A 27,703-nucleotide genomic window follows, 5' to 3' on the forward strand; every position below is an offset into this window, starting at 1 on the left:
ATAAACTTTATATTTGAAAAATGCTTTGACCGCAGGCCTAGGAAACTGTAACTATAATTGTTCACTTGTACAGAGTCTAAAGTTTTTCGACATCCATGTAAAGATTTATAGTTGTTCTCAGTTCAGTTTTTTTAGCTTCATGTTGTACTTTTAACTGGGCTACCTTCCTAGCATTAGGTTCTGGAATACATGCTCACTGCCCATCAAGTCAATACCACAGGGGGGAATTTTAACTGCCCACATGAGGTGAGGGAGGACCAGTAAAATCAGGAGGAGGCATGGCAAATTAGTACCCTGACCATGGCTCGCTGTTGGGGAATTTTACCAATGGAGGAAGAAGTTTTAAGTTTATCTATTTGCATCACAAGTAGGCTTATATTAACACTACAGTGAAGTTACTGTGAAAACCCCCTGGTTGCCACACTCCGGTGCCTATTTGGGTACACTGAGGGAGAATTTAGCATGGCCAATGCACCTAACCGGCATGTCTTTTGGACTGAGAGAGGAAACCAGAGAACCCCGAGGAAGCCCATGCAGGCACAGGGAGAATGTGCAGACTCTGCACAGACAATAATCCAAGCTGAGAATTGAACCTGGCAGTGAGAGGCAGCAGTACTAACCACTGTGCCACTATGCCATCCCTATATATACATACATACAAAGGCCCTATTAAAGATAATTCTATCATGCCATTGGCATTTTATTGACAGCTGATCAACTCTCACCGGGCAGGGGGGTTGCTAACTGAATGGAGGTGGTAGCCTAGGCGATGGTAGGGCTGGGGTTTGGGGAGGAGAGGGCAGGAGGGGGGCTGGGGGGTGTTGCTGGGTTGGGTGTCCATATAGACTGCAGCTTCCTTAGAGGGATTTCTTTCAATCAGAGGCAATTTTACAAAAAAACTATCTCAGGCCTCGTTCCTCTGCAGTGACCAACATCCCTGTGTCACTGCTTTGGCTGCTGAGCTACTTGAGTTGAGACTTCCACTTGAGGGGTGGAAATCCCACCTCCAGTTAATGCATGCTCTGATATGTCTCCCATTGACTTTTGTAGTGAGTCATGGTGTGGGAAACTCTGCCATCAGAGAAAACATGCACTCTGGGACTGGGCATGTTGCTGGAGGGCATAATTGAAGGATAATTGCGTATTAAAGTTGATTTATTCGTGTCACAAGCAGGTTTACATTAACACTGCAATGAAGTTATTGTGAAAATTCCCTAGTCACCACACTCCAGCGATTGTTCAGGTACACTGAGGGAAAATTTAGCACGGCCAATGCATCTAATTAGCATATCTTTCGGATTGTGGGAGGAAACCCATGTAGACATGGAGAGAACGTGCAGATTCCACACAGATAGTGACCCAAGCTGGGTATCTAACCTGGGTCCCTGGCACTGTGAGGCAGCAGTGCTAACCACTGTGCCACCGTGCCTCCCCAAGATACAGCCTCAGGAGATTGTTATAAAGAAACAATCATGATCCATGAAAAGAATACCAGTGGGAGGTTTGCCAGCTGCCGTGCAAACTTTGTCATTATGTATATTGGATGATGCATATATTAAGAATTAGCGTTCAGAAGGGTAGCTGAACATGGAGTACACCTGATCTCCTCGGTTGCGGGATTTGCTCAGCTGCTTGTATAAAAATTCATACATTATTAGCTTGATTTTTTTGGCAGATTGAATTGTAATTCCTTCCTCGTTCACTTCTAGCTCACCTGTACATATGATTGAAGGTACTCCACAGTTACACGCCAATGCATGGAAGATTTCATCAGCCTGCGTAACTCCATTAAATATCCCTTTGGTTGATCCCTGTGACACTAACCAGCAGAATGGTATATTTATTTAATTGAAAAGCTTCATTTATTTATTTCTAAGAGTAAATAGCTTCTAATTTTAAAAAAATTATTATTTATTTATTTTTGTCTTGTTTGTGCATCTAGCTTTATATTCATCAACAATGTGTGATATTCTCAATCAAGAGCTCTTTGCACCATGCCATTCATTTGTGAACCCCAGCCCCTATTATCAGCAGTGCCGCTATGATGCTTGCAAATGTGGAAGTTTATGCATGTGTACAGCCCTTGCACACTATGCTTACCTTTGCACCAAATACAAGGTTCACATTGATTTCAGATCAAAAACGTCTGACTGTGGTAAGTTTTTAAAGGTGAATGTATAATGACAAGGTGATTAAGATGAAGAGCAAGGCCTCTAAGGTACAGTTTTGCTACCTGGTGAAGTTGCTATGGTCCCAGATGATCAGAGACTGCTCTCCCCTTTTGAGACAGAGAGCTGACTGGTGGTGATTTAATCTGAGCACCACCACAGCTCAGGTGAGGGACAAGGTTAAGAAGACGGGGCCTTCAGGAATAACCTCAGCCGGTACGGGAATTGAACATATGCTGTTGGCGTCAGTCTGCATCATGAACTGAGCTAAACCACTCCCCACTTGGTAGCTTTCTATTGATGTTGGGGGAGTGGAATTTCCCATTTCGCTCACCATAGGAATCGTAGCAGGCAGGGTGGGGAGGGGGGTGGACCATCCAAAGGTCTCTTGCTTTTCTGGGATTTTCCAGTACTGGGGCGAACGCGGCTGGAAGATCTCACCTGTGATATCTCAGGTGATGTGCACTCGACATTGAGGTAGAATACTGCGAGTGCAAAGCTGAGCTGGTCATGTCTTTCTCCTCAGCTCACCAATGAGTTGCCAACTGGACCATCAACAACAATTGGCTGTTCCACCTGAGGGAGACAGAAACTGAAACTGTCAGTTTTGCTTGATCAACTCCAGTTAGCTAAGCACAAAAGATTGAAGCTGTGTGCAGAAGTCTGTGGCACGGACAGTTGTATGTGACTTGTAAAGGGAGAGAATGGGAAAAAAAACTGAGGAGAAAAATTAAAATGGGATTTACTGACGTACTTGATTTGTGGATCTGACAAAAATCGCCAGATGGCAAAGCACTTTTCATCATTTTACTCATTCTTTCTGAGGAGTTGCAGTTAATGAAAATATACATCATTGTTTCATACTTTTTATAATACTGATCGAACTCCTGAAATTTGTAGCTCATTTGTTAATTTTGCAATTAAAGTCAGTAGAAGAGCTGAAATTTTGGGCATTTTGTTAACAAGTGGTTACCAAGCCGATATGAAGATCAGGATGAAGGATGTGTTTGATTTGTTGTGGATGGGTTTAAAACATCCAGCTCTGTAGAATGAAACATAAAAGGTCAATCATGACTAACCTGCAAGGATGCTCAATTCACACCATACAGAAGCTAAATTGTCAATAATGGGGTATGCTACTAAGGAAAGTTTCTACAGTGCAGCTGTAAAGTGTTCAAAATAGTGCACAGTGGGCCTATAAGAATGTATAAAATGCACAATAAATACTGCCAATAGGCTGTCTTAGAGACAGGTATTACAGATCTACCAAATATCATGTGTTTCCTAATTTACTCTTAGGCAATGCTAGCCACTGAAAACTCATTAGATTGTTTTCGACAACAAAAAAAATTGTCACACAGCTTTGTATTAATTCTAAGTTTCTAAGAAGGTAAAGTTACAAGAGGGAGGAGTTAAACAGAGGGTGGATTTTCCCTATTTCTTGTATTAAAAATTCAGCATTGCAAGTTGAGATTCCATCTCTTACTTTAAGGAACATAAGGAACAGGTTTTTAAATTGAAGAGACAGTGCCATTAGGTTGCAGATATGGATGGGTTTTCCATATACAGGTTGGCTGAGAGAACTGTCATAATGATGTTTCCATGCTGCACTTCTTGATCATTAACTTTTAAATATGATTGGAAAATTAAAATGTAAGGATATTAAAGTTAATTATTTTTAATTGTTAGCTTTCTTTTTTGGCTTTTATTCTGTCTTCCTGTTTTCTCTGGATTGCTTAATTAACAAGACTCACCCAAAAGCTAAGACTCCCTTCCTTCTTCCAGACTTGTGCTCCTTGGAGTTGGCCATCTTGTGGCAAGTGAGGTGGGCTCAAGGATGATTTACCTCTAATTCTTTCTTCTAGCCCATTGGGTCATGCATCAAACTATTCCCTCTTTCCCAATCCCAATTACAAGATAGGCAGGATAAGAAACAATACAGAATAATTGAAACTCAGTTGGCACTTCAAAGATGGAATCCTTCCCACCCTGAGGGGGTTGACTTGGAGGTGGGACTGGGATGAACTTATGTGACCCCAACTCCAGGCAACCATCTTGGAGATGAGCCATCAACCTATCTGGTAATGGCGTATAGCCAACCTGCATATTGAGTTCCCATTTACGGGCTGATTAGGGTCAATGCCAGGCATTTCTGCATCATAGAATCCCTACAGTGTTTAAGGAGGCCATTCAGCCCATCGAGTCTGCACTGACTCTCTGACAATTATCCGACTAATCACCTGATCATGCACACTTTGGGATGCAAAAGGGCAATTTAGTATGGCCAATCCACCTGACCAGCACATCTTTGGGTTGTGGGAGGAAACCCACACAGACACAGGAGAACATGAAGCCATTCAGAACTCCACTACCTGTGTCTTAATTCCTATTCCCCCTCACTCCTGTGCTCTCTGACCTACATTGACTCCTAGTCAAGCAACATCTTGATTTTAAAATGCTCATTTTGTTTTCAAAATTCTCCATTGCCTTCCCCCTCCCGATTTCTGTCATCTCCTTCGGCCCCATAATCCCATTGTCCCTCCAATTTTGGCCTTTTGTACAACTCTGATTTTAATTCCTCCACCACTCAGTTGCCTAAGTTCTAGAATTCTCTCTCTTCACCTCTCCACCTCTCTCCTTTGCTTTGGTCCTTTGATTCACTCCTTAAAACCTACCTTATTCCTGAGCTTTTGGTCAGTTGACCCATGTCTCCTGATGAGGCTGGGTATTTTGTTTTAAAATGCGCCGAGAAGCAGCTTGAGATGTTTTATTATTTGAAGAGTTATAATACAGATATAAGTTGTTGTCATGGTTTAAAATTCAGCATGGTGTTTTTCTGCTGTATAGGTGTAATCTGCCCAGCCAACATGATGTACCATGCTTGTTCTTCTTCTTGTGGACGGACTTGCCAGTCACTTTCTGTAAATGAAGTTTGTGGAGATGATTGTGCTGAAGGCTGCAACTGCCCCAATGGAACATTCTATGATGAAATATTGCATCGCTGTGTAGCACAGTATGTCTGGTTTTGTACTACTCCTGTTTAGCAATAAACCAAACACATTATCACTTTGTGACTGTTAACGCATTTGCCCTGGACACCGCAGTTTGATCAGAAATGAAGCCAAACTCTGTTTATTTGTAAATTTTACACTCCTAATCACTTGAACCTCAAATGGACCATATCCAAGAGTTGTTTAGACAAATACTAAATTGGAAGATGCATGTTGGTTTCTGCAATTTCTGCACCATCTATTTTGCATGTCCTGGATTACCACCTTGTTCAATAACACACAACCTTGAAAACATTCAATAAATTCATCAATTTAAGGGGAGGTGATAGCCTAGTGGTATTATTGCTAGACTATAAATCCAGAAACTCAGCTAATGTTTTGGTGACCCTGGTACAAATCATGCCAAGGCAGATGGTGGAATTTAAATTCAATAAAAAATATCTGGAATTAAGAATCTACTGATGACCACAAAACCATTGTCGATTGTCGTAAAAAAAACCCCATCTGGTTCAATAATGTCTTGGGAGGAAATCTGCCATCCTTACCCGGTCTGGCCCACATGTGACTCTAGGACCACAGCAATGTGATTGACTCTCAACTGCCCTTTGGCAACCCGGGATGGGCAATAAATGTTGGCCAGCCAGTGACTCCTATGTCCCATAAATAAATTTTAAAAAATTAGGGGCTCTCCCTGGGTGTTAGATAGATGCTGCACACTAGAGTATTTGATTTGTCAGGGCTTGGCTGCTAAACTCCGATATCTTCCAATATGAAGAGGCACATTCGCTATGAAACATCGAGATGTTTCTCTCTCCAGAAGTGCTACTAGACCTGATGAGATTTTTCACACTTTCTGGTTTTAAATAGGAGTTTAACCCTTTCCACATTTGTGGATTTGGTACTAACTTCAACTAAGGCATTGATTCTAAGAAGTGCATAAACTTGACTCTATGCCAGCTTCCCTAAAATACCACAATTATTCTTTTCCAAAGTAATCAATTGGAACACTTCAGAACTTAATAATTATGATGTACACAATTCCTTAAAGTCTGATTGTTTCTTAGATATTTATATAATTATGTTGTTAGATACTCAGTAAAAAAGAAAAATGGCTCAGTCTCCTGTTTGCTTCTTCTAGATCTCAATGTTCCTGTCACTTTATGGGAGAAATATTTCAAGCAGGAGAAGTCATCTTCGGTAACTCAGGACCATGGTATGACTCCTGTTCTTTGTCTGTTGAAGATTTCCATTCCAATTCCACCTGTAATGGCAATTGGGAAAATCATATCATTTTTCTTAACATGAGTTGGGAGTAAAGTTGAGTTGGATTTCTCCGATTCCTTTGGGCACTTGCTGGGTGTTTGTATGAAATACCATAAAGGATTTTTCCCAATTTGCTACGATAAATTGCTTAAGTTATTTTCAGGCTTATATGGATTTAGTTATTAGTTTAATTCAAACATTTCGGAATGTAGATAATGCCATTTACATTAATTGTTCGGACTTGGGAATCAAAAGTATTGGCTGGAATCTTAAAAAATGAGTGTGAAGCTCTCAGGCTGCAAGTCGGCTTTTCTCACTGTATTAAGCAGCACCCTGTGCAATTTTAAAGGGGAAATGAAAGTCCCCCAGTCAGCTGAAGGGGCAGGGCCTAAGAAAATCAGCAACGCTGGGAATCCCGAGATCAAGGTGCCTGTTTTAAAGGGTACCCCAATCTCCAATAAAAATAAAAGCCAATTCCCACCCCCCCACCCACAAAATCCTTCATGGACATTGAGACCCCCAGTGGACACAGGGAGCTGCCTCCCCCAATCCTCATAGACATTGTGACTCCACTTGCAGAAGGACAACTCCCCTGCCATCCCCCCATGGATAAGGAGATCTCTCCCCCACAAATACAAGGTCGAACCCTTCCTCCCCCACGGATAAGGTGAACCTCCATAATGGAGCTCCCTAGAGAGTCCCTCGGCAGTGCTCCCCCTTCAATGCACATCCTGGTTGTGATTTTCCCAAAAAAATCTAAGCGGTGAGCTTACATAAAAACTGGATAAACCCTGTGGGTTTTTAGAGCGGGATTTTCAAAATGAATCTCCTACACTCTGTGCACGGCAGGGTGCACTCGCGTGATTTACATGGACCATCTGTGGGTGAGGCCTAGTCCCACTTGAGAGGCCGGCAGCATAATGCTGAGTAGGCCAGTGTGCATGCGCTGGTCTGTCAGTGCCAGGATCGGCCCATGTGCAATCACTCCACGCTGCCAGCCTCCCCATCACTGGCCAGCCCTGTGATCCCACATTGCTGGCTCCTCTACTCATGCCATGGTCCAATTGCTGGCTGCCTGGACGTGTACAGGCCAACCTCGCACCACCTTCCCCACCCCACTAGCCCACCTTGATTGCCTTCCCCCGGCACCATCCCCCATTAGGCCCCGCCCCTATTAGGCCCTGCCCCCTTGGCACTGCCCGATTCCCAGTGGACAGTATCAAGATGCATCCTGGGCATTACCACTTTACCGCTTGGGCAGTGCCAGGGAGGCCAGGCTGACACTGCCAAGGTGGCAATGCCCAGGGGGCACCCCTCCTTGCTCTCTCTTGGGGGCCTCAATAGCCCCCCTACACTCCATCGGGGTCGGGCTGCCAGCTCCCTGCAAGTGGGAAACTATTGTCAAACTCCGATGGAGAAACACTCTTGGCAGGGGCAGAGAGGCCAACGGGTCCAGAGACTTTATTCCTGGGTCAGCTAATGAAATGCAAATCATATGATAATTAGTATTAACATAAATTATGCAGTTGTGCGTTGATTTCTGGTGTGGAGCTGACAGCGCTGGACACCATGAGCCTGGAGACTCGCGGAGGCCATGGCACTCAGCCTATTAAATGGCCTCCACTTGAGTCTCCCAATCTGCTGTGCTGCAAAAGTGAGCTAGGAAAATCGTCCTCCCCTCCTTCATTTTTGGCTTCTCATGAAATTTAGCGGCTTTTAAGGGATTTGCGCTGTGGCTAATGTGACCTCTAAATTGCAACCACTATTTCTAAATTTGCGTATGGAGATGGGACAGTCTATACTGAGGAGGACTGCAACAAATTAGCAGAGGACATTAACTTGCAGAATGAGCACATAATTGGCAAATGAAATTTAATGTATATGAATGTGGGGTATGACATTTTGGTCAAAAGAATAAGGAAGACGCTTATTACTTGGAAAGTGGGTTGGAGGAACAAAAGAATCCCAATCTACAATACAGCAATTACTAAAGATTATGCCACAGAGTGCTCCTGATTTGCATAAACTAACATCACAAATAGTGGGCTTGACGCCACTATCTCCGCGCTTGCCCTGAATTCCCACCCAGCTGGCATGATGTCAGGTTGGCAAGACTCACTACTGTTTTTCAAAAACAAAATTCGGATGAATCATTGTCTTCCAAAGAGTGGTGAGAATGTGAAGCCCACTAACGCAGAAAGTGATTGAAATGAATCATATGTATGCGTTTAAGGAAGGCTAGATAAGCACATGAGGAAGAAGGAATAGAAGGTAATGATGATAGATTTAAATAAGGAAAGTTGGGAGAATGCTTGCATGGAATATGAATCCTGGCAAGGACTAGTTGGGCTGAATGGCCTGTTCTATACTATATATCCTATGTAATCCTATGTAATGTTATTACATTTCAGGTTTGCTATAGGAATTCTGAAATTTTAAAAATACTGTTAAATAGCATTCAGTTGAACTAACATTGTTTTCCTTGTTTGTTCAGTGTGTGTAGGAATGGAAGGGTAGGGTGTGCCCCAACAAAGCCAGGTATGTTATGTTTACCTATTATTAACGTTACCATATCACTTCGTAAGGTGTGATATTTGGAAGGTAGGTTGTGTTTGGGGAAAAGCTTTACCTCCAATTATTCTTAAACTTATTTTGAGCAAATATAGTTTGAATATTCAGGTTGAACTTGAAAGTATAAATGCTTGTCACTTACAGAATAAAGAACAAAGAAAATTACAGCACAGGCCCTTCGGCCCTCTAAGCCTGCACCGACCATGCTGCCCGACTGAACTAAAACCCTTCTGGAGACTGTATCCCTTTATTCCCATCCTATTCATGTATATGTGAAGATGCCCCTTTTCAAAGCTCCTAAAAACTCAATCCGAGGGGAAACATACCAGTAATATGAAATCACTGGATCATGGCTAACACAGTACAAATGGATTTTTCATAGCATTTAATATTTAATCAAATGTTGCCAACAGTAATAATCAAACAAAATAGTTTTGTAATTATTCTGCTGTTTGAGATTTTGTTCACAAAGAGCGTCACTATCCATAGAGACCAATGTTTTGTAAGATTAACTTTCCTCCCCTGTGCTTCCTGGGGATGCTTAATTTTTTGGGTACAAAATGAGAGGAAGTTAGGCTTAGATTCCCAGTGCTGGGACACCGGCCTTCATAGTCTGGCAGGACGTTGGAGGGGAGTGAGCTTGTACTTCCTGTAGATAAAGTTTTAATGTTTTTAAAAAAAGTTTTAAGTTTTTTATTTATTAGTGTCACAAGCAGGTTTACATTAACACTGAAATGAAGTTACTATGAAAATCTCCTAGTCGTCATTCTCCAGCGGCCATTCGGGTACACCGAGGGAGAATTTAGCATGGCAAATGCGCCTAACCAGAACGTCTTTCAGACAATGGAAGGAAACTGGAGCAGCCTGGGTAAACCCATGCAGACACATGGAGAACATGCAGACAATGATCCAAGCCAGGAATTGAACCCTGGTCCTGCTGTGAGGCAGCAGTGCTTACTACTATGTCACTGTGCTGCCCCTGAGCTTTCCACCTCAGTTGTCTCTGGTGAGGTGGATGGGGTCTTGATGCAAAGCTACCCAGTTGGATTGCATGTCACCTGATTCACATCCATGGGGAGAATGGGAGAAAAATCAGTCCTTCTATCTCCAGTTCTTTTCAGATTCATTCTGATAGTGTGATGCCACAAAATGATGGGCTGGATTTTTGCAGAGTTGGGGTAACTCCATGGTTTAGGCACAGTTCTGGCATTCTTGGCCCAGTTTTCATCAGTGTGAAATAAAGATGCATGCTAGTGCAATTTTTGAACTCAAACTCTACACAGTTTGCTCCATTCTGGGGATATGCCTCTTTTATCCCCTCTTGCAATTTTTGTGGAGTTGGACCAATGTGCATTCTTGGCTGTGAGCCCAGACATCCATTAGTCCATCGAAACAGCTATTCCCATGGGGAAACATTGCTTGATTCACAGATCTTTCTCTTAGATCTATTTCTCAATGTTTATTTACACAAGATGAATAGATTTCAAGTGGTTTCAGTTTTTGCTATTGCTACTTTAAACATCTAATTGATTGCCACTTTTATAGGGCTGGGAAAGAAACAGTTATTTAAATGTAAGTTATGAAGGAATGGCTTTTAAAAAAGCTTTTTCACACATGCCATTCTTACTATAGGTTTAATTGGTATTGAAGACAGTCCATACTGGTTGGATACATACAGATACCACAGGTTGACATGGAGGATATGAGGACCATGGGGAGGGGGTGGGAGGAGGAAATGGTGGTCGGCAGGAGTTGGCATGAATGGGCATTGGGAGTACGAAAGTGTGAAGGATGAGGGCCAGAGGGCTGTTTTTTATTGCTTTTGTTACAAATGGGATGAGCACCAACCCAAGATGGGCCTTTTAAGCAGCCCCACCCCTCTCCCACTGCATTGCACAGCCTTTGTGGCTGACTTTGCCCTGTTTCTGGGGGCGGTGAACCACACTCCAGTTAGCACACATTTGTTGGAATGAAAATTCCATCTTTGCAGTGACTTTCTCCTGTAGGTAGAAGACCTATTATCCACCTCTAAAACAAAAAGTTAGCCTGATGTGTGTACGCAATTTTACATGTTAAAAATACAAATGCATTCCTAATTCTAATATTGTGAGCAATTTGCTAAATTCATTCATGTTAAAAGCACCAGCTTTTATTTGGAAACTGTATAACAAACTGCATTGTGTCTATTTGATACAGAACCAGGACCTCACGAGTGTCCTAACAGTAAGAGATACTTTGACTGTAAAGATCCTCAGCCTGGCCTGCCCTGGACAGGAGCAGCATGTGAAATCACTTGTGAAAACCTGATGATGAATATTACTTGTTCACCTATGACTCCCTGTGTTTCCGGCTGTGTTTGTCCTCCTGGGTGAGTGTATTGAAATATTGAACAGCAGGTAAAAACCTGAAAATTTATCTACTGTTTTCATGAGGCAGATGTTGTATCATCTGTTACTTAACAAAATGCATGCCATTTGCATACCTTGAAGTAAGGAGGATGAAATAATTCCTCAGAGGCTGGTGTCCCTTCACCAAATTTTCTTCATTTACAAACCCTGTTCTACTCCAAGAGTGCTTCAGGTACACAGTCAGAATCCTGAGTGCCTGTGGACCTGACACTCCCATATTTATATACAGGTGAGGTCCTTTGATTGGGTAGGCAATTATGGCCTCAATCAAGGAGCTCATACTTCAAGAGCCCAACCCCATGGGTTTCATTGAAGTCATTACAGAGCTGGCAGCAACTGTCAGTGATGCCATATTGTTGTTTCCAAGAACTGGTGGTGAAGATCCTCAAAGTGACCACTTTCCTAAACACAACCATTGCCTGTGCAATCATTTACTTTATACAGACAAGCAGAACAGTTTGGGGCAGGGAGGTTGAGCAAGTTGGGCATTCTGGCAGTAGCTGACATCCACAAGCCCTGCTTCTTTCACTAACATTAGGGCTGAAGGGAGTAAAGAAATATATAGCTTTAAATTAAGGGGCGGTAGTTATAGGGCGGATGTCAGGGGTAGGTTCTTTACCCAGAGGGTGGTGAGGGATTGGAATGCCCTGCCTGCTGCAGTTGTAAATGCGCCTAGTTTGGGGGCGTTTAAGAGATCCGTGGATAGGTTTATGGATGGAAAGGGTTTGGTTTAGGTTAGAGGGTCATTGTTTTTTAACTGGTCGGCGCAACATCGTGGGCCGAAGGGCCTGTTCTGCGCTGTATTGTTCTATGTTCTATGTTCTAAAAATTGTTTCGAAAGTTGATAGACCCTACACACTGAAGAGGATGCATATTGTGGCATACTGTACCGGAGCAGGAGGTGTCCCTGAGATGCTCAAACTTGGTTCCCAATTTCCTCCAGTTAAGCATTGGGAAGATGGAAACAATCATCATTTATGGGCAGCATGGTAGCACAGTGGTTAGCACTGCTGCTTCACAGCTCCAGGGTCCTGGGTTCAATTCCCAGCTCGGGTCACTCTGTGTGGAATTTGCACATTCTCCTTGTGTCTGCATGGGTTTCCTCTGGGTACTCTGGTTTCCTCCCACAGTCCAAAGATGTGCGGGTTAGGTTGATTGGCCATGCTAAGGAATTGCCCCTTAGTGTCCAGGGATGCGTAGGTTAGAGGGATTAGTGGGTATAATATGTAGGGATATGGGGTATGGCCTGGGTGGGATTGTGTTCAGTGCAGACTCAATAGGCTGAAGAACCTCTTTCTGCACTATGGGGTTCTATGATTCTATGATTTTTCTGTGATCATTGGTCCCTGCCCCAGGCAATGCACCATGGCACCAATTCTGTCCAATCCATGTCTCAGATTGACACGTACCATTTGTAATCTTGGCTCTCCATTCAACTTGGAAATAGGCTTACAATCCCATATCTCCTTTATCATGAAGAACTCTTACTTCCACTGCCATAATATCCTGCTTCATCCCATCTGTCCATGATACTGTCATTCATTGTCACCTTCAGGCATGACTACTTCAGTATTCTCCTAGCTGACTCCCTACTCTCCCAGATCTCTCTTTCTCATAGTCTATCCCACACCTGTCTTGCTGATTGACATTGGCTCCTGATTCCTCTCCAGTTTGAAACTTCCATCCTTACATTTTAATCCTTTCATGGCTTTTCCCTAATTTTTTCCCCTAGTTCCTTGATATCTGAAGTGCACCATCAAATTTTCTGTTTTTCTGCCTCTGGTTCGCCATCCTACATCTCCTCCTTTGGCTTGATTACCTTTCTTTTGAGTTTCAGCTCAAAGGTGCTTTCTTCTATGTTAAAAGTTGTACTTTAAGTATGCAAGATTCTTGTTGGTCATTGCAAATACAAATAATCAGAACAACTGAGGTAAAGATTGTGTTAGATTATTGTGAACCCGCAAGCTGACACCAAAGACATTGCTGTGGTGATATTAAAATAAACATCTCAAAGAACTAATAAATTAGATCTGAAGATCCAAAAGTATTTCTTGTATGTACCCTATAAATTCCCATTTTTCCATAACAAATCGTTGTTTTTTTTACAATCCAACCTATAAACACGGTCAGTAAGATTCCATGGAGAAGGATGGTTTTGTACTATGGCAAGGAAAAGCATAGTTATTGCAAATAAGGTATAATAGCAGTATTAGGCCATTCAGCCCACAATGTCTGCTTTGCCATTCAATCATGGTTTATGTGTTTCTCAATCCCATTCTCCCATCTTTCCCCAAAACCTTTGATCCCCTTACCAATCAGGAACTTACCTATCTCTTTCTTAAATACACTCAATGACCTGGCTTCCACAACCTTCTGTGGCAATGAATTCCATAGATTCACTGCCTCTGGCTGAAGAAATTCCTCCTCATCTCAGTTCTAAAGGGCTGCCCCTTTACTCTGAGATTGTGTCCTGAGATCCTAGTCTCTCTTACTAATGGAGACATCTTCCCCACATCCACTCTACCCAGGCCTTTCAGTATTTGATTAATACTAAGCTTCTGTAGATTAAAATAATTCATCTTATTGACCCAGGGGTCGGTGCTGGGGCCTCAGCTATTTACCATTTATATAGATGATCTGGAGGAGGGAACCGAGTGTAGGGTGTCGAAATTTGCTGATGACACCAAGACTGGGGGAAAGGCAAATTGTGTGGAGGGTGTGGAGAGTCTGCAGAAGGATCTAGATAGGCTGGGCGAATGGGCCAGGAAATGGCAAATGGAATTTAATGTTGGCAAGTGTGAGGTGGTCCACTTTGGTAGGAAGAATGGTAGGAAGGACTATTACTTATGTGGCGAAAAACTGCAGCAGGCGACGGTGCAGAGGGACCTCGGGGTCCTTGTGCATGAGTCGCAAAAACCCAGCCTGCAGGTGCAGCAGGTGGTCAGGAAGGCGAATGGGATGCTGGCCTTCATAGCGAGGGGGATTGAATATAAAAGTAGGGAGGTCTTGCTGCAGCTGTATAGGGCATTGGTGAGGCCGCAGCTGGAGTACTGTGTGCAGTTTTGGGCGCCGCACCTGCGCAAGGATATTTTGGCCTTGGAGGGAGTGCAGAGGAGGTTTACTAGGCTGATACCGGAGTTGAGGGGGTTGAGCTATGAGGAGAGGCTGAATAAACTAGGCTTGTACTCGTTAGAGTTTAGAAGAATGAGGGGAGATCTCATTGAGACGTATAAGATGATGAATGGGATGGATAGGATAGAGGTGGAAAGACTCTTCCCGCTCAAAAAAGACAGTAGGACTAGGGGGCACAGCCTCAAGATAAAGGGGGGGCGGTTCAGAACGGAGTTGAGGAGGAACTTCTTCACTCAAAGGGTGGTGAATCTCTGGAATTCTCTGCCCGTTGAAGTGGTGGAGGCTGCCTCGCTAAATATTTTTAAGAAGCGGGTTGATGGGTTTTTGATAAGAGAGGGGATTAAGGGTTATGGGGAGAGGGCGGGAAAGTGGAACTGAGCCACGACAGATCAGCCATGATCTTATTGAATGGCGGGGCAGGCTCGAAGGGCCAGATGGCCTACTCCTGCTCCTATTTCTTATGTTCTTATGTTCTTATGTCACAACACCTGACCATTGCTACTAGTGAAAAGGACTATGAAAGCATTTTGAAAGTATTTATGAAATTCTTTAGTGTTGCCTACTGCAGGTAAAGTAAAAGTAAGGCAAATGTTTATTTATTAGTCACAAGAAAGGCTTACATTAACACTACAATGAAGTTACTGTGAAATTCTCCTAGTTGCCTGGTGCCCGTTCAGGTCTTTCAGACTGTGGGAGGAAACCAGAGTGCCCGGACAAAACCCACGCAGACATGGAGAGAATGTGCAGACTGCACAGACAGTTGACCCAAGCTGGGAATTGAACCCAGATCCCAGGCACTGTAAGCAGCAGTGTTAACCACTGTGCCACCATGCAGGCCGAAAACTACATGTCACCGAAAATATCTGACAATTTAAAGAGATTTCATGCATAGAAAGGAATGACTGTTAACAAAAAGCTCAGAATTCTAGCAGAATTGTGCAAACCCACCAAAATGATGTAGGTGAATTTTCTGGAATGTCTTCAATATCACTGTCAGGACTTCAGCGCAACCCCCCATGTTTAAATCTGTAAAATGAGATCTGCAAATTGGCAGCAACAGAGAGAGAGGCACTCCGATGAAATTCACCCCAAAGTCTGACTGTTTTCATTTTTTAATGTCACTACTTCATAAACTGTCTGTAGAATTGAATATTGTCACTCTGGCTTTCTTTCTATCCTACCTTAGCTTGGTTAAACATGGTGAAGACTGCTATTTGCCTGAAAATTGTCCATGCAGCTGGAAAGGTCAGGAATATTTACCAGGAGAAGTGGTTTCTACAGTATGCTACACCTGGTATGTGTGTGCCTGTTCTTTTTTATATGAAACTGAATTATATGTTGGTGCTTTTTCATTAGTTTTTTTTATGTGTGGTAGAATTATAATGAAGATTTATATTATATTAACATGATGAAAATCACCGATTTAAAATATTTATTCACTGGCTTTCTCTTGCTAAATATAGCCAATAACTAGGGCAGCACAGTGGCACAGTTAGCACTATCGCTTCACACCACCCAGGGTCCTAGGTTCGATTCTGGCCTTGAGTAAATGTGTGGAGTTTGCACGTACCCCCCCCCATGACAGCGCAGGTTTCTTCCGAGTGCTCCAGTTTCCTCTCACAGTCCAGGGATTTGCAGGTTAGATGGATTGGCTACGCTAAATTGCTCCTTAGTCCAAAGATAATTATGTTGGGGGGATTAGCGGAATAAAGATGTGGGGTTACGGAGATTGACTGAAGGGGAGAGCTTGATGGGATGCTCTGTTGGAGAATCGGTGCAGATTTGGTCAGCCAGATGGCCTCTTTCTGCACTGTAGGGACTTGATGGATACTCTAACAAGTGATGGAGCTGTTTCCAACCCTGTACCACAGTATTGCCATTCTGCTTTTAAAAACTAAACAGGCTTTCTGAGCAACAGCCTGACTGGTAAACAGAACTCCTTGGGTAAATATGTAAACACATATTAAACACATCATTCTACATCTGGATGAATCTCACTTGTGTTGTGGATGGCACAGTGTCACACTTAGATTGTGGGCAGTATTGTGGCACAGTGGTTAGCATTGTTGCCTTACAGTGCGTGGGACAGGTTAGGTGGATTGGCCATGGTAAATTGTCCCTTAGTGTCGTAGGATGCCATGGTTTGGGGAATTAGCTATGGTAAATGTGTGGAGTTACAGGAATAGAACAGGGAAGAGGGCCTAGGTAAGATGATCTATCAGATATTCAGTGAAGAATCAATTGGCCTCCTTCTGCACTGTAGGGATTCCATGATTCAAATGCTGTTGGTGCACCATTCCTCAGTCCAGTTAACGAATCTATAAATGTGATTTTTTTTAAGTTACATGGTTCTGAATGTCATATTTATTATTGAAGATGACTATTCAGGTTATCACCCTTAATTATTTTATTAACTGAAAGAATTTTCAGTGCGACCGAGTGCTGCATCTTTTACATTGAATTTACTGATGTTTCACTTCCTCAGTGTTTGTCAGCAAGGGATTTTTAACTGCACATTCTACCCATGCCCTGCCGTGTGCACAATCTACAGCGATCGTCATTATCGTAGTTTTGATGGACTGGAGTACGATTATGTCAGTGACTGTCAACTGTACCTGGTGAAGGTAAGGAGTTTTCCATTTAGTTCAATTTCAGGTGCTCTATCTGCCCACACCTTGAACACTGTGTCCAGTACTTGAGATTTCAAATGATGGACTGAAAATCCCTGGAGAGAAGGTAGTTAAAGACAGGCATTCATCCTTTTGAAACATCACCTTTTCGAAGCCTGCATAATTATTTTTGATTGTTGCTGTCTGCTTTCTGTTTCGTATGATCAATCCTACCTCAAGTTCACTAAAGCCACATGTCTTCACTTTAGCCACTTGTCGACCTTCATTGGAACTTCTTGGAAATGTCTTTAGTGAAGTGGTTAGCAGCCTCTTCAATCTTATTTGTTGAGATTATTCCAGATTTTGGATTGATGGTGTGTGTGTTCTCCAGGTGGACATGGGATCCCTAATTTTGAGTGCATTATGTTTCTTAATTTAGAGAAAATCCTATGAATTAATGTCAGTAAATTGGAAATTGATTGCAACACCCTGTACCGCTATCTGAACATTTATGGACTAAAAGAATGGTCACATTATTAGGATAAACAACTTTTATTTGGATCATTAGCAATTGGCACTTGGCTTCCTCAATGAGCAATTCAGTGCACCTCTTAGACATTCGAGTTTTCGAAGGATCACTACTTTGTACCTCCTTTCTCCACATACCCTTGATGGGGCAATTTTGGTTGGTGTTGGGTGTAACATTTTGAACAATTGGTACACAGGCTCAGTTGAATCTAAATGGCAGCTGAAAGGAAAAGCAAAAAGAAAAAAGTTCCACAAGTGTTTCTTAATTGCTGAATCAAATTACTCATTGCAATTTTTATGTGAAGTAACACAGATGGCTGACTTCCTAGTATTTCTGTATGGTTATTAATGGCGTGTGTGTGATGTGCATTGGGAGAGGATTTGAAATTATAGATCTCAGTCCAGATTTTCAAGCTGGTGCGTCAGATTTACCACTGTTGGTCAAACAAAATTGACTGGGGAGTCTCAGCTCCTGGGTGGGATTATCTGTCCTCCCAGCCACCTATTTCTCAGCAGCGGGAGACAGAGCACCATTTTCTTGTGGGGAGATTCTCTGGTTCCACTGCTATCAATGGGATTTCCCATTGAAACCATGCCCCGCAGCCAGGAAACTCAGGAGGGATGTTGTGTTGCTGATGAATGGTCGGAGAAGCTTTGGGCAGCCCGGTGGCACAGTGGCTAGCACTGTTACCTCACAGTGCCAGGGACCCGAGGTTGATTCCGGCTTTGGGTGACAGTGTGGAGTTTGTACATTCTCCCCGGGTGCTCCGGTTTCCACCCACACTCCAAAGGTGTGCAGATTAGGTAGGTTGGCCATGCTAAATTGTCTTTTAGTGTTCCAAGATGTATATGTTAAGGGTTTTAGAGGGAAAAATATGTTGGGTTATGGGGATAGGGCCTCTGTCAGAGAGTCAGCGCAGACTTGATGGGCTGAATGGCCTCCTTCTGCACTGTAAGAATTCTGTGAATTCTGGCTCCTATGTCTAACAATTAGACATCTATTAAATGTTTGATTATGCAGTGAAATGATTGAAATAGAATTTTTAACAGAATTATGAAAATACACAGGAATATTTATTTGTGAGTTGAAAATATCTTTCTTTGACTTGTTCTGAAAGGGAAAATCGGCGTTACAGATACATAATTCATTTGAGTATCCTTTGAAAACCCTGTCAGCCTGAAATGGAGAATTACTTCTGGGAATATTGCAAAATATATTTTATATGTGAATGACTTTAAATAACTTTTGGCAAGTTGTTTTAACGTGTTTCCAATTCAATGGTTTATTGATTGAGCATGGCTGAAAACTTCCGCCCTTGTTCCAGGCTGTGATTTCCCGGTGCCACTGAAAGTGAATGGAGTTTTGGCTGGAACGCCAACTTTTCCATTCTCATTCACAACAGGTCCCTCCATGGGTGAGACTGGAGAATCCCGTCCCTTTGCCACATTGCATTGCTGCCAAACTTTGCATTTCACATTGGCCATGCTAAATTCTCCCTCAGTGTACCTGAGCAAGCACCGGAGTGTGGCGGCTAGAGGATTTTCACAGTAACTTCATTACTGTGTTAATGATAGCCTCTACTTATGACACACAATGCATAAACTTAAACATTTTTGACTGCCAAACAGGTTCTCCATTGTAACTAAAATGTTGCTTTAATGTTGATTTCAAATTCTGAACTCACTGGATCAAGTTAAGCACCAAAATTGAAGAATTTATTTAGTATCTTATAAGCTATATTTTTTTTCTTTCCTTGGCCAGATTCAAATACAAATCTGGGTTTCAAGAGATAAGATTACAGTATCTGAAATGCAGCTATGCCAGGAAAGTAACAAACACTAAATGAAAGAATGTGATAAGTAAGCATAGGTATGTCCTCTAGAATTCAATGTGAGATTATTTTACTGAATTCATGCTTCTCATGAAAGTTGCTTTATTCTAAAAACTTCTGTCTTAATTCCTACAAAGTGCAATATTTTTATTCATATTGTGGTTGAAAACATTATATATAAAAGGACACATTTACTTGATGGAAACAGATAAGGAACAGTGCCATATGGCAGTCAAATGAGTGAAGCTTCTTAACAAATGTTGTTTTGTGTAGCTAAATCCAGATGTACATAAGAGGAAAGCGCTTAACCAACTCAACAAGGTGGGTAGTACAGGTAATCCTTGGACCTGCCAAGTAATTGGTTCCTGAAAACCTTGTTGTAAGGCAAAACATTCAAAGAACCAGTTTTCCCATCAAAACAATGGTACAAATGAGTGATTGGTTCCTGAACCACAGTCAGAAATTGGTCATGGGTAAAATTTTGGAGTAAAATGCTCTTGCTCTTGCCCTTTCAAGTTGCTGAGGTGACTGTTACTATCTTTACACCTTAGTGCATGTTTCTTGGTTAGTGTGGGGGATACAATGAAGGCATTCAGTCACTGTCAGAGACTTATTTAATCATGAATTTCTGCAAGTCTGAGCGTATACTAAATACAACATAAGCATATAATGGGTTACCATTGACCAGAAATTGAACTGGACCAGCCATATTAATATTGTGCTTACAAGAGCAGGACAGAGGCTAGGAATCCTGCAGCGAGTAACTCACCTCCTGACTCCCTAAAGCCTGTCCACCATCTACAAGGCACAAGTCAGGAGTGTAATGGAATACTCCCCGGTTGCCTGGATGAGTACAGCTCCAACAACACTCAAGGAGCTCGACACCATCCAGGACAAAGCAACCCACTTGACAAATTCATGCCCTCCACCACAAATGTACAGTGGCAGCAGTGCGTACCGTCTACAAGGAATACTCCAAGGCTCCTTCGACAGCAGCTTCCAATCCCATGACTGCTACCATCTGCTACCATCTAGAAGGACAAGGGCAGCAAGTGCATGGGAACAACTTCCAGGTCCCTCACCATCCTGACTTGGAAATATATCAAGTTATTTTACTGTCACTGGGTCAAAATCCTGGAATTCCCTCCTTAACAGCACTGTGGGTATACCTACATCACATGGACTGCAGTGGTTCAAGAAGGCAGCTCATCACCACCTTCTAAAGGGTAATTAGGGATGGGCAATGAATGCTGCTTTGCCCACATCCCATGAATGAATTTAAAAAAATGAGTGTGGACCAAACAAATCTGATCCTAAATGGATTAGCAAGACAATGCAAAGCAAAATAGGTAAAGGGAAAAAATACTTACCAGCTGGTGGATAGAAAATGAGAAGAAATCAGAAATGTTCAAAAATATTGCAGAAAGAAATATGGTTAGTGAGGCAAAGGTGTATTGAAATGGGCACCTGTGTAGAAACCAAAGGAAATAGAAAGGTCTTCTTCCTGTATCACAATAGCAAGAGGATTGTAAGAACATAAGAAATAGGAGCAGGAGTAGGCCATCTAGCCCATCAAGCCTGCCCCACCATTCAATAAGATCATGGCTGATCTGAAGTGGCTCAGTTCCACTTTCCTGCTTTCTCCCCATAACCCTTAATTCCCTTGTCTACCAAAAACCTATCTACCCGTGACTTAAATATATTTAGCGAGGTAGCTTCCACCACTTCAACAGGCAGAGAATTCCAGAGATTCACCACCCTTTGAGTGAAGAAGTTCCTCCTCAACTCCGTTCTAAACTGTCCCCCCTTATCTTGAGGCTGTGCCCTCTAATCCTGCTGTCCTTTCTGAGTGGGAAGAATCTCTCTACCTCTACCCTATCCAACCCTTTCATTATCTTATACGTCTCTGTAAGATTCCCCCCTCATCCTTCTAAACTCCAATGAGTACAGACCCAATCTATTTAGTCTCTCTTCATAGTCTAACCCCCTCATCTCCGGTATCAGCCTAGTGAACCTCCCCTGCACTCCCTCCAAGGCCAAAATATCCTTGCGCAAGTGCGGCGACCAAAACTGCACACAGTACTCCAGCTGCAGCCTCACCAGTGCTCTGTACAGTTGCAGCAAGACCTCCCTGCTTTTATATTCTATCCCCCTCGCTATAAAGACCAGGGGCCTATATATTGTCACGTGTGCTCTCTGACCAAAGGCTGGTCATTGTCTGCTGCTGCCTCAGCCTGTGCTGTTTTCTTGCTAGTTTTCATCAGTGGCAGTTTTGTCATTGTCTTCCAGTCTCAGGAGTGAGGTGAGGAGGCAGGTCCCAAATTTTTCTTAGCTGGAACGGGAATTGACCCTGTGCTGTTGACTCAGACATTAACCATTTAGTTATCTAGCTCCCAGCAAGAGGATTAACAAAGCATAATTGGGACTCTTTATGTTCACAAGATAATGATGGATGAAAGAGACCATTTTCAAAAGGTCAGTTTTACTGAGGTAGCAGAATGATCCAGAGTATCAATACAATCCTCGATGCAAGGGATTAGATATGAATCAGTTTGGGTCACTACACGTACCTCCCATTAGTTAATGCAGAACAATTTTGATCTTACTGATTTTGAGGCTAATGCAGTGGGGAGATCCAGTTGCTCTGGCTGGGCCTGAGCAGTCAAGCAGGTATTTGATTTCTTGTCTGACCCAAGCCAGCTTTTTTTTTAATCCTACAGTGCAGAAGGAGGCCATTTGGCCCATCTAGTTTGCACCCACAACAATCCCACCTATCCCCGTAACTCCACATATTTCACCGCGCTAACCTATGCATCCTGGGACACTAAGGGGCAATTTAGCATGACCAATTCACCTAACCCGCACATCTTTGGGTTGTGGAGGAAACTGGAGTACCTGGAGGAAACCCACGCAGACACAGGGAGAATGTGCAGAATCTGCACCGACAGTGGTCCAAGCCAGGAATCGAACCCAGGTCTCTGGAGCTGTGAGGCTGCCGTGCTAATCATTGTGCCACCATGCTGCTTACTGGGGCTCAGTTGGTAGGGATTTTGCTTTATCAGTACAATAGCCCCTATCTTCAGATCATGATCTGCGGTAGGGTACTTCCTGTTGGTCCTGACAGATTCCTTGGCGTTGCCTGAGCTGGGTGTTGATATCCTTCTGTTGCTTTTCTGTTAGATTTAATTAATGGGGCATTTGGAGAATTTTGCAGCTGAACTATTGGGTACTCAACCTGGAAGTCCTCCAGTCCCTCTTCCTCATCTGTCTCTCCCCCAGCTGTCCTTAGCTACCGCTATTCTCTGGCAAACACTTACCAATTGATTCAACTCTAGACAGTAATACTTATTTAACATATTAAAGTGGCGTAATTGGTGCTTCTTACTCCACTTAGGGGTGTGAATCATACAATTTATCTCACTCACCCTTTTGGCCACCCAACATAGACCACTAAATTTGGTCCAGAAAGGATCATTTGGCAATGGCAGTAATACTAGGACCTTTTCTCCCGGCTGGAGAGCTCAAGTTTCAGTCTTTTCATGACTTGCTAGGAGGTTTTTAAATGTTCTTTGGCCACAGCAGAGGCATTAAAGAGTTGTTCCCCGAATAAGGATACATTCTTCAGCAGTGAGGTGTCCTCACCAGGCTCCAGAAACTTTTCTTTTAGAAGCTTGAGGGGTCTTGCACCTCATATCCGTAGATAAAATCAAATGGACTGAAGCCTGAGGAACGACTAGGGTAGTCTGTTGTGGTGAACCGTAGGAAAAGGAAGCCTAACCTCCGTCCCCAGCCATGAGGACATTCTAGAATGTTCTGAATCATAGACGTTAGAGTCCGATAATATTGCTCTAGTGTCCCTTGGGTTTGAGGGTGAGAAGCTGATGACTTCAACTGGGCTATTTCATGGGCAACATTTCAAAACACACAAGACATGAAATTTGTCCCCCGATCCTATTGGATCTCCTTTGGCAGGTCATACCAGATACAGAACTAGGTTAGTCCCTCGTTCAGGGATTTGGATGTGATCTTTTTGTGTGGAATGGCCTCAGGGAATCAATTGGCCAGCTCCATCATGGTGAGCAGACACTGATAGGCTGTGTAGGGCTGCTACCCAAGACCAGAACAGGCTATCAGGATTTGGTTAAAGGGTTTACCGAACATTGGTATGGGTTTGAGGGGGACAGGTTTAATTGGCAAGCATAGCAGGTTTTGCAGTGTTTGGACACATTGGACTGGAGGTGAGACCAGAAAAAGTGCTCACTTAAATGAGCTAATGTTTTGACAGCACCGACACATCCAGCCTGGACAATTCATAAAACCTCCTTACAATGTCTGGGACGATGCAATTTGATGAAGAACTGTTCACTCCTTGTCTGCAGGTCTCCAGGGGGCCTCTCTTACCACCTACTACCCCTTCTCATAGGTAATAGCACTTGGGGAGCTGAGTGCCTTCTGCCCAGGAGCAGGTCATCTGTGATTATGTGCTTTAATTTGGTATCTGCTTGTTCTGCCTTAATTAAGGAGACTCCACTGAGCACCTCCTCTCCATCAGAAAGATTTCTAAATTGATCAGAGCCAGCCTACTGGCTTCATCCAACTGGAGTGCTGGCTCATTCTCATTTAGATTTTCTTGTCTTGCTTGGGACTGAGTCACTAGATAAGCAGGGTAAGTATCCAGAACTTCCTCTTGTAGCTGCTCAGTTTCCTTTTCTTGCCTGGCTAGTTTAAGACTACGACGGGTGCTATCACTTTCTTGCCAGCTAAATCATTTCCAAGCAAAGAAATCTATCCCTGCCACTGGCGGCTCAGAGACATTCCCTACAATGATTGGACCTGAGACTAGGTTACCCTGTCGATGATGGAGGGGGATGGGTATGTATTCTTGTCCAATTCCATTTGTTAGCACACCTTTGGATATTAAAGGGTGATTTAACATGGTCAATCCTCCTAACCTGCACATCTTTGGACTGTGGGAGGAAACCGGAGCACCCAGAAGGAACTCATGCAGACATGAGGAGAATGTGCAAAACTCCACATTGCTAGTTACCCAAGGTTGGAATTGAACCTAGGTCGTTGAAGCTGTGAGGCAGCAGTGCTAACCACTGCGCTACCGCAGTCTTTGCTTTCTGATCTTATGAGTGGCAGACTGTGGCTTTGTGAATGGATTTGATAATTCAACATTGAAGTCCTGCTCTTGTAAAGCGAGGTTTCTTGTGGTGAAAAATTTCAGAGGTTGGTTCTCAGGTGAACTCATGTGACTGCTAAGTTAACACCTCTGAGGCCCACCCGGTCTAGTTTGAATGCGGGAGGCCATGGGAAGTTGGTATTAGTCCTTCAGGTTTTAGTTTTCCTTTTGTCCAGTATGGAGCCAGACAATCTGGAAACCACATTATTTTTAAGTGCTGGCCCATCCTTAAACAATCAAATGTGTAAATTCCACAAACGGCTGAAAGGAACCATCACCTAAATCCATATTTAATTTGGTATCCTCCAGAGATTTGATACTGTCTGTAGTCCAAAGGCCGAAAGTCATGAGATTTGGGGCAGCCAGTTTGTGTGTGTCTAATTTTTAAAAGTATTGAAAGCGCATAATGTGGTAACATAAATGAACTTGATGAAAGAGACATGGCAGAGTTGACTATATATCTTTTATTCATTTGTGGGACATGAGCTCCACTGGCTGGCCAGCATTTGAGTCCATCCCCGGTTGTCCTTGTTGAGAGGGCAGTTGAGAGTTAACCACATTGCTGTGGCTCTGGAGTCACATGTAGGCCAGACCAGGTAAGGATGACAAATTTCCTTCCCTAAAGGACATCGGTGAGCCAGAGGGATTTTTCCGACAATGGCTTCACAGTCATAAGTAGGTTCTTAATTCCAGATATTCTTTATTGAATTCAGATCCCATCATCTGCCATGGAAGGATTTGAACCCAGGTCCCAAGTTTCTGGATTAATATTCTAACAATAATACCATTAGGCCATCACCTCCCCTGCTGATGTAATTGTATACAGTATCACAGCAGGTGCTTGGCGTATTGTAACCCACCTGCTGAGTCACTAGGAGGTAGCTGGTATTTATTGAGTCACTTAAGCCACTTTTAATCACCTTTGGGTGCATACCAGGATAGGAGATAGATCCGACAGGCCAGATTTTTGCATTATATTGTATCACTGCAGATCTGTTACTGAAAACTGCAGTTTCTCATGTTTCTACGGTTTTCCCAATGCTTTAGACATAAGACATAATTCTGGTCTTGTTTAAGAACAGAAAGAAGAATGTTTGCAATGGAAGTAATATTTGTATTGGTTTACTTCACCATGGAATAAATTAGCCGTGAAACTTTAATAAAATTAAGCTGTCCTTCTGTCATTTACCTTGAATTATCAGGAATAAATTAGAATTAGGGTTGAAATATATCTTTCAACAGTATGGCAAATTAAATTTCACCATTATATACAATCTGTCATTGGGTTTGTAGTTAATTTCTCAGTCAACACTTCAAAGTATTTGCTTTTGCCACTGGCTTCAAAAAATAAGCTGGCCAATGGCCTAAGAATGCATAATAAAAGCCACTCAATTCCACTTCCAAAAAATGGCACTGCAAGTTTGCTGATTGACTGGATGATTTGGCAAATAATCTTTTATTTTGGTTATTATTTTACATTTTGTTCTTAATTTTTAAAGAAAAGCATTGTCAGCAAGAAGATTGATGAAGTTTTTGGGGGTTGAAAACACCATGGCTAATTGATTCTACGCTAGTTTGTTTGCTGAAATGACGAACTCCATTTCATTCATTAATATTCAGTGAAAGAGATCTTTGTCTTTGAGTCGTGGAGTCAATGTGGTCACGTTAAGTGGCCTGTAAACCTAACTGCTTGAGCTGCTTCATTGATTCTGGAATGTTCCAAATTTCAAAATTACTCACTTATTAAGCAAAGCATGCAACACCTTATTTGTCTTCCTAAAAGTTAGTTCCATGAAACAGTAAACTCCCCAAATATTAATGCAAAGGAATACTTTATACCACCGCTGGAAACGAACTATGAGCAAGGGTTTTCATGGTTTGTGCTGAGACTTGGAGGTACAGATGATGGGGCTGGAGTGGTGGGGTAAATAATGGTACATTTTGAATTTCCTAAATCAACTTACAATTAATATTTGTGACATGCTGTATAAAAACTGTGAGCAAAAATCTGGTGCAGTTATCAGGAGCTTGGCTTACCATATTGCAAAGGTCAGTGGCAGGCTGGAAGATTGAGAAACTGTTAAAGATCAATGAATGTAGAAACATAGAACAGCATAGCACAGTACAGGCATTACCCCACGGCTCTTAAACTCAAACCCTCTGTTAATAAATGCTAACACACTATAAGCCGTCTTCACAGTTCTATCCACTTGAGTGGCAACCTTCAGAGATCTATGGATATGAACCCTGAGATCTCTCTGCTCCTCCACATTCCTCAGAACCCTGCCGTTGACCCTGTAATCCACATTCAAGTTTGTCCTACCAAATGAATCACCTCACACTTATCAGAGTTAAACTCCATCTGCCACTTTTCTGCCCAGCTCTGCATCCTATAAATGTCTCTTTGCAGCCTAAAGCTAAAAAGGTAATAAAAAGGGCATAGGTAAATTATGAAAGAAAACTGGCACAAAATATAAAAAATAGCAAAAGCTTCTAAAAGTATACAAAAGGAAAGAGAGTAGCTAAAGTGAATATTGGTCCCTTGGAGGATGAGACTGGGGAGTTAATGACGAGGAACATAGAAATGGTGGAGACATTAAATTGGTATTTTGCCTCAGTTTTCACAGTGGGCAACATTAATCCCAATAGAAATATGTAATGAGAGGTAATAGAAAGGAAGGAATTTAGAACAATCATCATCAATAGGGAAAAGGTGTTGAGCAAAGTATTAGATTTGAAGATAGGTATGGCCTGTAACCTAAGTTCTGAAAGGAAATGGCAGTGGAGATAGTGGATACATTGGTTATAATTTTCCAAAATTAACTGGATGCGGGTAAGATTCCAGTGGATTGGAAAAATGCTGATGGAATGCCCTTATTCAAAAAGGGAGGAGGCAGAAAGTAAGAAACTATAGACCAGTTAGTTTAACATCTGTTGGTGGGAAATTGTTACAATTTATTATTAAAGAAATGATAACAGAACATTTGGACAGTCAA

The 27,703-nt window shown here is 42.5% G+C and overlaps 1 protein-coding gene across 1 annotated transcript in view; it reads left to right on the forward strand.

The window, feature by feature from the left end:
• Window positions 1-27,703, forward strand: part of otogl (otogelin-like) — a 161,984-nt gene that overhangs the window by 23,444 nt on the left and 110,837 nt on the right. The window contains exons 15-22 of the mRNA XM_080191498.1: window positions 1,710-1,834; window positions 1,943-2,155; window positions 5,016-5,181; window positions 6,318-6,392; window positions 8,937-8,980; window positions 11,210-11,381; window positions 15,740-15,847; window positions 17,039-17,177. Of these exons, the coding sequence (XP_080047624.1) occupies window positions 1,710-1,834; window positions 1,943-2,155; window positions 5,016-5,181; window positions 6,318-6,392; window positions 8,937-8,980; window positions 11,210-11,381; window positions 15,740-15,847; window positions 17,039-17,177 (1,042 nt within the window). The remainder of the gene's footprint in view (window positions 1-1,709; window positions 1,835-1,942; window positions 2,156-5,015; window positions 5,182-6,317; window positions 6,393-8,936; window positions 8,981-11,209; window positions 11,382-15,739; window positions 15,848-17,038; window positions 17,178-27,703) is intronic.

The sequence above is a fragment of the Carcharhinus amblyrhynchos genome, chromosome 6 (assembly GCF_965287045.1).
Source record: "Carcharhinus amblyrhynchos chromosome 6, sCarAmb.v2.hapA, whole genome shotgun sequence".
Classification (NCBI taxonomy): Eukaryota; Metazoa; Chordata; class Chondrichthyes; order Carcharhiniformes; family Carcharhinidae; genus Carcharhinus; species Carcharhinus amblyrhynchos.